We start from the raw sequence: 12,022 nt of genomic DNA on the forward strand, positions 1-12,022 counted from the left end.
CAGTCAAGCCTGTGCTAAACAGGCATTCCAACAATAGAGAGATTAAAAACAGCCTAGGGCTTGAGCTCTGTTGTGCTTGAACTTAGTGCTCTTCACCCCCTTCAGCCTCACGGACATGCACCCGCAGATTCGATAGCAAGAGGAGCTCCAACTAGACCATGAAACAGGGAAGCCCTATCCAAATAAAAAGTCTATTCGCTTTGTAAGGGTATCAGAATAACTCACCTCCATAACCAAGTAGACAGAGTTTGCCAGTTCCTGAGGAAAAGGAAAAAAAACAAAAGATTTAAGCATTTGAAGGTCAGAAAAGTTAGCGCTATTGTGCACCTGAAGGAAAAAAATAAGTTAGTAATTTTGGGGGGTAAAACCCCCTCTCTGCCTCATGATCCCCAAACTGGGGATGGGAAACTATCACAGATCTTCCTTGCAATGGGCATTACGAGGATTAATTAATGAAGACAATGTGTGCTGATTAAAATGCTATGTAAGCGCCAAGTATTTCATAGAATATTAGGGTTGGAAGAGACCTCAGGAGGTCATCTAGTCCAACCCCCTGCTCAAAGCAGGGCCAACACCAACTAAATCATCCCAACCAAGGCTTTGTCAAGCTGGGCCTTAAAAACCTCTAAGGAAGGAGATTCCACCACCTCTCTAGGTAACCCATTTTTCACACAGAGTTGAGCAAGTTATCCATTTCTGAGAGCATATCCCTTTAACAATGCAAGTCTCTTCTTCCGGCTTTGGTCTTGGTATTCCTTTAGGGCTCCCAGGTATTACCAGCATCTATTTCCATACAAGGAGCACCTATGTGAGGGAAGGGAAAGGAATTATGCAACTTAGCTCAGAACTGGAGGTGGTGCTGAAACACAGAATTGGGATCTGCATTTCAATCCCCCTAGCTGAGGTGTGTTTGGAAGAAAAAAGTCTTGGTTTTGCCTATTGTGGAGATTGGAGGGCAGAATGCAAATGTTGATCTAAATTCCTATCAAGTTCAAAGTGTTCAAATCGTGGGCTTTTGGTTGAAGACATTTCTAATTAAAATTTATCTTAAAGGAGTTGTTAGGGGGAAAATAAAGAATAATCAAGGATTCCAGGAGCTACTAAAGAATCAGCTCCTGAACCAGTAGCCAAGACGCAGGCATGATTCTGGGACACAACAACATGATTCAGTAATCAAGGACATACAGAAAACCAGCTCTTCCCAGCCTGCTGGTGGCGTTTGGCCTTTCCTCTGAGGCCTTACTTACAATGTAAGCAAGGCACCAGGGAATCCTAGTGCAACTGTGCACCTTATCACATCATGCTGTGTTCACACAGATTGCAAGTTCAAATCGAAGTCTTGGTTGAGCAGTGTAGCTTTTTTGCCTTATTTCTAAATGAACATGAACATAGAGCAATATTTAAAGACACCAACACATTAAAGGATTTGATGTCAGCATGTAGCTAAGGTTCTCTCCAAATGTGGAACTTTGTGAGAGCAAAGTCTGGCATCAAATCCCAAATGGACAGTTGTTCTTCGAGAGTTTGTTACGTGCACTGCCTTGGAATGCTCTCTCCCACCTTAAATGCCCTCTCTATCTGTCCCCCGTCCTGGCTTTGAACACTGCGTACAAGTATGGGGCCCGATGGAGCAGTGTTCAGAGTGGAGAAGGCTGTTTAGAAGAATACACTGAAGGGAGCATCTATTTACACATTAGTTCAGTGCTAGCAGCTTCTCACTCCTAACTACATGGAATTGCCATGAGAAGGTAGGCCAGAGGTGTTATCCTTACTACCCCACTGATGAATGGGTTATTCTCAACCTCTTTGCCCCAGCAAAAGCCAGACAGATGTTATGAAGGAAGTAACAGATTCAACAAAACCATGATAATAGTAGCTACGCTATTATTTTCTATCAGAGTAGGGCAACCTAGAGTTAACCAACAATACAAGCTCTTCCAAATTCCCAGAGAAGTTCAAATCCTGCTCAGGCCCTCTATGGAATGAGCAATATGGTCTTCAAAAATGGGACAATTATCAAGGAAAATGTGACATCCATTCTTTAACAATGGCCCTAGTTTTTCCTTGTCACACCTCTGTCTCCTTTAACATATTATTATTGAGGTACTGCCTCTGGACCCCCATCAGAGCTCCATTGTGCTAGAAAATGTACAAACAAGTAAAACACAGACTGTCCCTGCTCCTGAGAGCTCACAGTCTAGGACTATGACAAGACGCAGCACAAGGTGGGGACAGGACAAGGTAACTAACTATGAGAGCATTTGCAAAACTCAGTAGTCAGTGGCATTCAGTTGCTAAAAACATGCCTATTCTAAGCTCTGGGCACCTGAACAAAAACACACCCAAAAATGTTATTAATTTAAGGATAGCATTTTTCAGAAGTGCCTAACATAGGTGCCTAAGACCCATTGACTTTCAATTAGCCTTAGGCATCAAAGTTACTTCTGAAAATGTTACCTTAAATAATCATCAGCCAGAGGCTCTTCTTCACCCTCCCTGCCTCAGGGTCCCCACCTCTGTCTATTTACAGACTCCTTAAATGGGTCTTGCGGTCTCTCTCTTAAATCAAGCTGAGGAAATACCTGTCCACATCCTAAAAGCTACTCTCAGCTCAAGACAGACCTGGCACTGGAAAACAAAGGTTGCAACAACTTATCTACGTGGAGGTGCTTTGACATCTGGGGCAGAGCAAGGAACTGAGCCCCTCTACCTTGTCCCAGTCCAAAGCCTTAGCTACCAAATCATTCAGCATTTGCCACACTGTTCCCCTCATTTTGAAGGGTTTCAAAAAGCATCAATCTTCACCCCCCCTCAAAAATTTGAGCTTTAAAAGCAGCCCCCAGCCCCTCCACATTGCTCCTTTCATCCCTGCCTGCTCAAAGGACTCTGCAGTCTGTCAAGACTGTCATAACAGCTCCTTTTGCCAGGGCCTCGCCCACCTCTTAGTAGTTCAGGTTCAGATGTGTGGCGGAAATGACATTTAGAGTTTCAAGGGTTGCAAGCAAAAGTTAAATGTATTTTCGTTGACCTCTAACTACCTGCATAGAAGCCAAGAAACAGACACATGCAAAGTAAGCGGCCTTCCCCCAACAATGCATTTTAAGAGGGGATGCAAATGATCAGCAGCCTGGCAGTGTGTGTTCCAACGGCTCCCCAGGTTCAAAGTGCTCACCAGACCCAAGGGCTGGCAGTTTGCGGCTTTCACAGCAGTTCCAGTTACCAGGCCAAGCTGAATTTTAAAAGGTCTCTTGGGTTCGGCCCATGAGCAATTTACTGCGATACTTTCAAGAGGGTCTCTGTTGCATTTCTGTCTAGGACAAGAACTGCATGAGACGGGACTTGGATTCCAGCCCCTGCATTGAAAAGAAACGCATGCTTCGACCCAACCTGCTTTCACATTCTATTCAAAACGGTCTGTGCTTCCAGCACCAATCAGAAGTCGGAGGGTCTGAGGATTATTCCCAGATGTAACACAAGCTTCCTGAATAGCCAGAAACAGTCACTTGGCACCCAATTTTCAGAAATTCTGAACACCCATCAACAATCATTAAGATGTTTATACACCAATGTGAGGAGTCTAGGTAACAAAATGGAGGAACTAGAGCTACTGGTGCAGGAAGTGAAACCAGATATTATAGGGATAACAGAAACATGGTGGAATAGTAGTCATGACTGAACTACAGGTATTGAAGGGTATGTGCTCTTTAGAAAAGACAGAAACAAAGGTAAAGGGGGTGGAGTAGCATTGTATATCAATGATGAGGTAGAATGTAAAGAAATAAGAAGCGATGCAATGGATAAGACGGAGTCTGTCTGGGCAAAAATTACATTGGGGAAGAAAACTAGTAAAGCCTCTCCTACGATAGTGCTTGGGGTGTGCTATAGACCTCCGGGATCTAATTTGGATATGGATAAAGCCCTTTTTAATGTCTTTAATAAAGTAAATACTAATGGAAACTGCATGATCATGGGAGACTTTAACTTCCCAGATATAGACTGGAGGACCAGTGCTAGTAATAATAATAGGGCTCAGATTTTCCTAGATGCGATAGCTGATGGATTCCTTCATCAAGTAGTTGCTGAACCGACTAGAGGGGATGCCATTTTAGATTTAATTTTGGTGAGTAGCGAGGACCTCATAGAAGAAATGGTTGTAGGGGACAATCTTGGCTCAAGTGATCATGAGCTAATTCAGTTCAAACTAAATGGAAGGATTAACAAAAATAAATCTGCAACTAGGGTTTTTGATTTCAAAAGGGCTGACTTTCAAAAATTAAGGAAATTAGTTAGGGAAGTGGATTGGACTGAAGAACTTATGGATCTTAAGGTAGAGGAGGCCTGGGATTACTTTAAATCAAAACTGCAGAAGCTATCGGAAGCCTGTATCCCAAGAAAGGGGAAAAAATTCATAGGCAGGAGTTGTAGACCAAGCTGGATGAGCAAGCATCTTAGAGAGGTGATTAAGAAGAAGCAGAAAGCATACAGGGAGTGGAAGATGGGAGGGATCAGCAAGGAAAGCTACCTAATTGAGGTCAGAACATGTAGGGATCAAGTGAGACAGGCTAAAAGTCGAGTAGAGTTGGACCTTGCAAAGGGAATTAAAACCAATAGTAAAAGGTTCTATAGCCATATAAATAAGAAGAAAACTAAAAAGGAAGAAGTGGGGCCGCTTAACACTGAGGATGGAGTGGAGGTTAAAGATAATCTAGGCATAGCTCAATATCGAAACAAATACTTTGCCTCAGTCTTTAATAAGGCTAAAGAGGATCTTGGGGATAATGGTAGCATGACAAATGGGAAGGAGGATATAGAGGTAGATATTACCATATCAGAGGTAGAAGCGAAACTGAAACAGCTTAATAGGACTAAATCGGGGGGCCCAGATAATCTTCATCCAAGAATATTAAAGGAATTGGCACCTGAAATTGCAAGCCCATTAGCAAGAATTTTTAATGAATCTGTAAACTCAGGAATAGTACCGAATGATTGGAGAATTGCTAATATAGTTCCTATTTTTAAGAAAGGAAAAAAAAGTGATCCAGGTAACTACACGCCAGTTAGTTTGACATCTGTAGTATGCAAGGTCCTGGAAAAAATTTTGAAGGAGAAATTAGTTAAGGACATTGAAGTCAATGGTAAATGGGACAAAATACAACCTGGTTTTACAAAAGGTAGATCGTGCCAAACCAACCTAATCTCCTTTTTTGAAAAAGTAACAGATTTTTTAGATAAAGGAAATGCAGTGGATCTAATTTACCTAGATTTCAGTAAGGCATTTGATACCGTGCCACATGGGGAATTATTAGTTAAATTGGAGAAGATGGGGATCAATATGAACATCAAAAGGTGGATAAGGAATTGGTTAAAGGGGAGACTGCAACGGGTCCTACTGAAAGGCGAACTGTCAGGTTGGAGGGAGGTTACCAGTGGAGTTCCTCAGGGATCGGTTTTGGGACCAATCTTATTTAATCTTTTTATTACTGATCTTGGCACAAAAAGTGGGAGTGTGCTAATAAAGTTTGCAGATGATACAAAGCTGGGAGGTATTGCCAATTCAGAGAAGGATCGGGATATTATACAGGAGGATCTGGATTACCTTGTAAACTGGAGTAATAGTAATAGGATGAAATTTAATAGTGAGAAGTGTAAGGTTATGCATTTAGGGATTAATAACAAGAATTTTAGCTATAAGTTGGGGACGCATCAATTAGAAGTAACGGAAGAGGAGAAGGACCTTGGAGTATTGGTTGATCATAGGATGACCATGAGCTGCCAATGTGATATGGCTGTGAAAAAAGCTAATGCGGTTTTGGGATGCATCAGGAGAGGCATTTCCAGTAGGGATAAGGAGGTTTTAGTACCGTTATACAAGGCACTGGTGAGACCTCACCTAGAATACTGTGTGCAGTTCTGGTCTCCCATTTTAAAAAGGATGAATTCAAACTGGAGCAGGTACAGAGAAGGGCTACTAGGATGATCCGAGGAATGGAAAACTTGTCTTATGAAAGGAGACTTAAGGAGCTTGGCTTGTTTAGCCTAACTAAAAGAAGGTTGAGGGGAGATATGATTGCTCTCTATAAATATATCAGAGGGATAAATACAGGAGAGGGAGAGGAATTATTTAAGCTCAGCACCAATGAGGACACAAGAACAAATGGGTATAAACTGGCCACCAGGAAGTTTAGACTTGAAATCAGACGAAGGTTTTTAACCATCAGAGAAGTGAAGTTTTGGAATAGCCTTCCAAGGGAAGCAGTGGGGGCAAAAGATCTATCTGGCTTTAAGATTCTACTCGATAAGTTTATGGAGGAGATGGTATGATGGGATAATGGGATTTTGGTAAGTAATTGATCTTTAAATATTCAGGGTAAATAGGCCAAATCCCCTGAGATGGGATATTAGATGGATGGGATCTGAGTTACTATAGAAAATTCTTTCCTGGGTATCTGGCTGGTGAATCTTGCCCATATGCTCAGGGTTTAGCTGATTGCCATATTTGGGGTCGGGAAGGAATTTTCCTCCAGGGCAGATTGGAGAGGCCCTGGAGGTTTTTTGCCTTCCTCTGTAGCATGGGGTATGGTTGACTTGAGGGAGGCTTCTCTGCTCCTTGAAGTCTTTGAACCATGATTTAAGGACTTCAATAGCTCAGACATGGGTGAGGTTTTTCATAGGAGTGGGTGGGTGAGATTCTGTGGCCTGCGCTGTGCAGGAGGTCGGACTAGATGATCAGAATGGTCCCTTCTGACCTTAGTATCTATGAATCATGAACTTCAGCTGAAACCCGTGAGAGATCAGAACATCTGAAAAAAAGAATCAAGGCCCTTTAACCTCTTTGTACCTTAATCTCTCTGCTGTAAAACAACACTGCTTAACTTAACTAGCAAGGGTGTTGGGAGAATTAATTCATTACCAGTGCAGCATACCACTATGGAGGCATATTCTAGTTTATGCAAGTTAAGCACCATACATGCTTGCAAAACCCTCTTATCATTGATGAAACAAGAGCTAGTATGGATGGGACAGATCTGTTAGGTTACTGTATAATTTGGTCTTCCACCTTCGTAATTTGTTTTGAAGTCAGTGGAAACGTAACAGAAAGGGATTTGGTTCGGTAGTTAGTGTGCATACACGACACTCCCTTCAACTTGCCTAGCAACAGAGTGTGCTTCAGGTTTTACCATTCCAGCCTAGGAGGCAGAAGCAGCAAAAAAATACCTGAAAGTCACTCGTCAGACAACAAGCTTCTAGCTGCTCTAATTAAGAGATACAGTGTCCCTCCTCCAGCGACAGCATTGTCGGTGTGTTTCAAACCTCCCTAGGAAGCAGTATGACATTTCTGCTATAGATCAGGTTTGATGCAAATTCATGGTAAGATTGTGTGCAATCATCCATCATTTCCAATGGAAAGTGAAATTGTCTCCCCTCGTTTCCATTTTTTTAAAAAGCTACAGATTCATAATCCAAAATGTGTTGTGTGTGTCACTCTTCCATTTATGACGCAAACATTTCACGTGAGCATAGCTCACAGCTTCTCTGTAGCCGGGCTGCGTCTGGAGTCAGGGAACAAACTGAACAGGGCTTGAGGCAGTGTTGCATTTGAAATTTAGTTATCTAGAGGGGGTTTACAAGTACACGCCGGGAGGCTTTCCATACTTTTAGCCATCTTAGCCAGCATTATTTACGTCTGGGGTATCATGCTGAAGATCGTCAAAGCCAAACTACGGTCATACACTTTGCTTGGGGAAAACTCACTGTCACTGGGATTGTAATAGATGGGAGTAGTTTAACAAGACTCCGAATATTCTCTCTTTTAAAACTCATTTACAAAAACCCTTGGAAGTTCAGAACCAAAACCTTTTTTCTTTTCCCTTGTCATCCCTCCAGTGCAGGTGGGTTTTGTTCATTAAGAAACAAAACAAGGAAAAATACGGCAGGCCAGACTTTGGACCTACCAACCTCTTTGGGCTCTTCGAGGCAAACTGAAGTTTTCAGAACATTCACTTGCACGTTAATCCTGAGAATACTATTCCAGTTCTTTATTCCATTGCAGAGTTAGTGTACAAAAGCCACTGAGGATGCTCTACTTAGGGTCTCTTGCTCGTGTTTGCCAGTTTCTGTAGCAGCAGCTAATTTTGCCACTGGTTGAGGGAAAAAATATATGGAGACAACACCTTCACTTCTGCCCCTTCTCAGGCAACAGCAGCCCACTGACTGCAATCCACTTACATGCAATACACATATAGGTATAGTGTCTCAGGGACACTGCCTTTGTTCAGCAGGACTATGAATCATCCTGGATTGTTGTTCTTCTATTGGAGACTCTAGCAGTGAAGTTTCTCTTTAATTGAGTGTTAAAAATAAGGAAAGAGGAGGGAAATAGTTACTGACAATTTACTGTCTACAAACCAACACGCATGCACTGGGAGAGACAAACCAATAGTTAAGGAAACATGATTTTAATTTAGCAGTGCAGCACAAGTTGCTGTAGACCAGCACTGTGCTGGAATCCTTAATGTTGTCCAATTGTGGCAAGCTATCTAGGATGGTTCAATTTGTTACAACATCTAAGGCCTAACAATATTGTGACCCTTTACATTCCCCTTCCAGACAGACTGGAAGGTGGCATATCAAAAGTGAAGCAGACATATCAAAATTAGTTTTTCCTGACCTAGTTTGTCATCCTCATACCACTGTTTTAAAAAAAAAAAAAAAATCCATCAAGGATGTTTGCTCTCACAATGCCATCATTCTCCTGTCTCTATCCTGGAGCCTGGCCTGCAGCCAAATTTAACACAATGGTTAGGAGACAAAAGGTAGAGGTGTCATTTTTCTTGCAACTATGACAACCCCATTCAATAAGGTACTATTTACACTGGTCTGTATGGGACTGGGGACAACAGGAGACCAGAAAAAAAAATATACAGCCCACCTTTCCTTTCATAGAAAGACCCTAGTAAGTTTGAACAAAGTAGAAAAGAAATACATAGCAGCAGCATGGACAAGGAAGTTCACACACTCCCTGAATTTGTGTAAATGGCTTTTTAATCCTATATTAAAAGTTTGCCATCGGGAATTTAAAACATTTGACAGCTACAAAATCTAGAACTTGAAAGTCACCAGGGATTGCTGTATGGGGCCTATTCTTAAAATTCCCTCATTCTCAGACACAAACTAGACGTCAAGGGAGAGAAAAAATCTGCCATTAATGGGTCTCAGCACTGACCTGAACAGACTACTCCAGGGAAAGGAAGGGTTAGGCCAGACTGATGCCAAGGATATCCTTGGTCTCTCCTCAGAGATGCCCAGCATGATGGCTGCAATCTTGGTTCACACAGCAGGGACTGAATTCAGGACCTCCAGAGCTAATAGCAGGAGATGCTACAGTTTGAGCTAGACAGCCAAGGTGTCCCGGCTGGCGGCTGGAGCCGTAAGAGACTCGCATCCTCTGTGGATCAGGCACAGAGTGGGGACCGGTAACACACACGCACCAGTGGCCCATTGTGAGGATGGTTTGACAATGTGGACAACAGTCAACTCAGATGTGCACAAACTCTAAAATCATTCCACTGAGACCACCAAAATAGTAACAATTTACAGAACTCTACACCAGTCTGGTCCAAATTGGTAATGACCAAATCTCATAACCGACCCCAAATGTAAAATTCACAGATGAATGGTGTCACTAAATGTGGATTACAAAGGCCTTCACATTCAAAACAACCTTATATGACATGACTCTAGTGTAAACTAACTTCACATTACAAATCAACAAAACCTCTAGGCAAGTCATTTATGTAGGCTGGTGGAGTTAACCTAGAAGACTTCAGCCTCCAGAGTTGTCAATCAGGTACCTCACAAAAGCATTAAGCACCTGATCCAACTGCCACTGAAGTCAAAGAGTGCCTTTCCACTGACTTCAATGGGCTTGAATCGGGATCTACATTTACAGAGATAGTCTATTCAGGATGGAATCAGTGACAAATGGAGACACAACCTATCCAGGAAATTACCTGAACCACGCACTTCTGTCTAGAAAAGATCACACAGGCAGAACAGCTACAATTACTGTACATAACCAAATGTTCAACAAAGCAGTTCCCATAGGCCAGGCCTAGAAATCAATGAATAAAAAAGCACTGTCCACACCAAAAACCTTCTAGCTAATAAAATGTCACTGAGAGGTTGTCACTTTATTGGCCATGAAGTATAGTTTCTGAAAACTTTTTTTGCTGGTAAAGTTTCTTTTACAGGACAAATAAAGTTCTGTAGTCACCCCAGAGGGCTGAAGATAGCCTTACTAATAGGAATACTTCCACTCATGTGTGCAAAGGAATCTTATGGAGATGGATCATGCAGCCAACACCCCACCAGCTCCCACAGACAAACCCAAATGCAAAGGACCTCCTGGCTTGGGAGCTTTTCCTCTGGCTGCGAAGGCTCCTGCTTCTTACAACAGATGCAGAATGCACTGCGTACTCTGGCCTCCCAAACTATCTGGAGACAGCTGCTGAGTAAAGATAGCCAGGGATATATAGGCCATCTGTTATGAATGAGATTTTCATGAGGGCCCACTGATTGCACCAACAAAAGGAGAAGCCTACAATATAGTTCAGAGCCCAGCCTAAGGGTTACTAAATGGGTGCGGGGAAAGAATGTTTGATACAAGCTGAACTTAAAAACAAAAAATCATCACCTAACGCAGGGGTGGCCAACCTGTGGCTCCAGTGCCGCATGCAGCTCTTCAGAGGTTAATATGCGGCTCCTTGCATAGGCGTTGACTCCAGGGCTGGAGCTACAGATGCCAACTTTCCAATGGGCCGGGTGGTGCCCACTGCTCAACCCCCATCTCTGACCCAGGCCCTGCCCCCACTCCATACCTTCCCCCAAGGCTGCCATGCCCTCACTCCTCCCCCCCAAAGCCTCCTGTGCATGCGAAACAGCTGATTGCGGCAGGTGGGAGGCGCTGACTGGCAGGGCTGCTGGAGGGAAGGAGGTGTTGGGGGGCTGGAGCTGATGGGCGACTGCTGACATATTACTGTGGCTCTTTGGCAATGTACACTGGTAAATTCTGGCCCCTTCTCAGGCTCAGGTTGGCCACCTGATCTAACATTACTGCCTCGACTCTCTGCAGGGACCCTATGGACAGGCCCTGCACCATACCGCACCCTTTTCTTTTGTTGATGTAATCAGTGGACTCTGGTGCCCTGGCTTCCTCTGGAACACGGTGGGTATGTCTACACTGCAGATAAACACCCACAGCTGGCCTGTGTCAGGCCGTGAAAGTGCAGTGCAGATGCAAGGGGGACAGGGTCCCAGAGCTCAGGCTCCAGCATTATAGCCCCGCAGTCCCACAAGCCCAGTCAGCTGACATGGGCCAGCCACAGGGGTTTAACTGTAGCGTAGACAAACCCACAGTCTTTTCATCTCTCTCCTACTCAGTAGCTGGCTCAGTGTCAGGAAGGTCGTGGGAGTGAATTCTAGATCTGTGGATAGAGCAAGGAACCCCCCACCTAGCAGGTCCTGTCCCTTTGCTGCCTGAAAAGCCTGCAGCTAGTGTGTAGGTCCCTATTACTAGCTGGATGGATTGGGGTGATGGAACCTACATCCTTAGACAGGAGGGAATGGTTAAACCTCACTCCTCCCACCCTCTGAGCTCGGACTGAATAGGCTACCCTCTAAAAAGAGAAGGGAAAGTTGGTGTTATGGAAGGAGTGCTCTGTCTTGATGCAAGCATTTGGACTGAAGCAAGAAAAGAGACAGAAGCCACGTTGATCTGAATAGCAGGAGCACTTATCAATAACCACCTTTCTCTAAGTGGCTATAAAATAAACATGGCTGGAAAACATTCACATGACTTTTGGCCTAACAGGCAGCAACACCCTGGAGCGTGTCCCCGTGCTACCCTGTTCATCCACATGGCTCCCACCGGCACCTTGCTCCTACCATTCACCTCCTTCATTTCCCTGGCCGTAAAGAATTGAGGAATATTTTTAGACAAGCTATTGGGAAGGCAAACGTTCAT

The 12,022-nt window shown here is 43.6% G+C and overlaps 1 protein-coding gene across 5 annotated transcripts in view; it reads right to left on the reverse strand.

Moving 5' to 3' along the window:
• Window positions 1-12,022, reverse strand: part of ULK1 (unc-51 like autophagy activating kinase 1) — a 104,501-nt gene that overhangs the window by 81,497 nt on the left and 10,982 nt on the right. For 4 of the 5 annotated variants that reach the window (XM_043497717.1, XM_043497716.1, XM_038373084.2 and 1 more), the window contains one exon: window positions 226-258. In XM_043497717.1, coding sequence (XP_043353652.1) covers window positions 226-258 — 33 coding nt within the window. Of the gene's footprint in view, window positions 1-225; window positions 259-7,215; window positions 7,220-12,022 lie in introns of those variants that run through there. The other variant, XM_043497718.1, reaches the window with a different exon arrangement.

This window comes from Dermochelys coriacea, chromosome 15 (assembly GCF_009764565.3).
Source record: "Dermochelys coriacea isolate rDerCor1 chromosome 15, rDerCor1.pri.v4, whole genome shotgun sequence".
In the NCBI taxonomy this organism is placed as follows: domain Eukaryota; kingdom Metazoa; phylum Chordata; order Testudines; family Dermochelyidae; genus Dermochelys; species Dermochelys coriacea.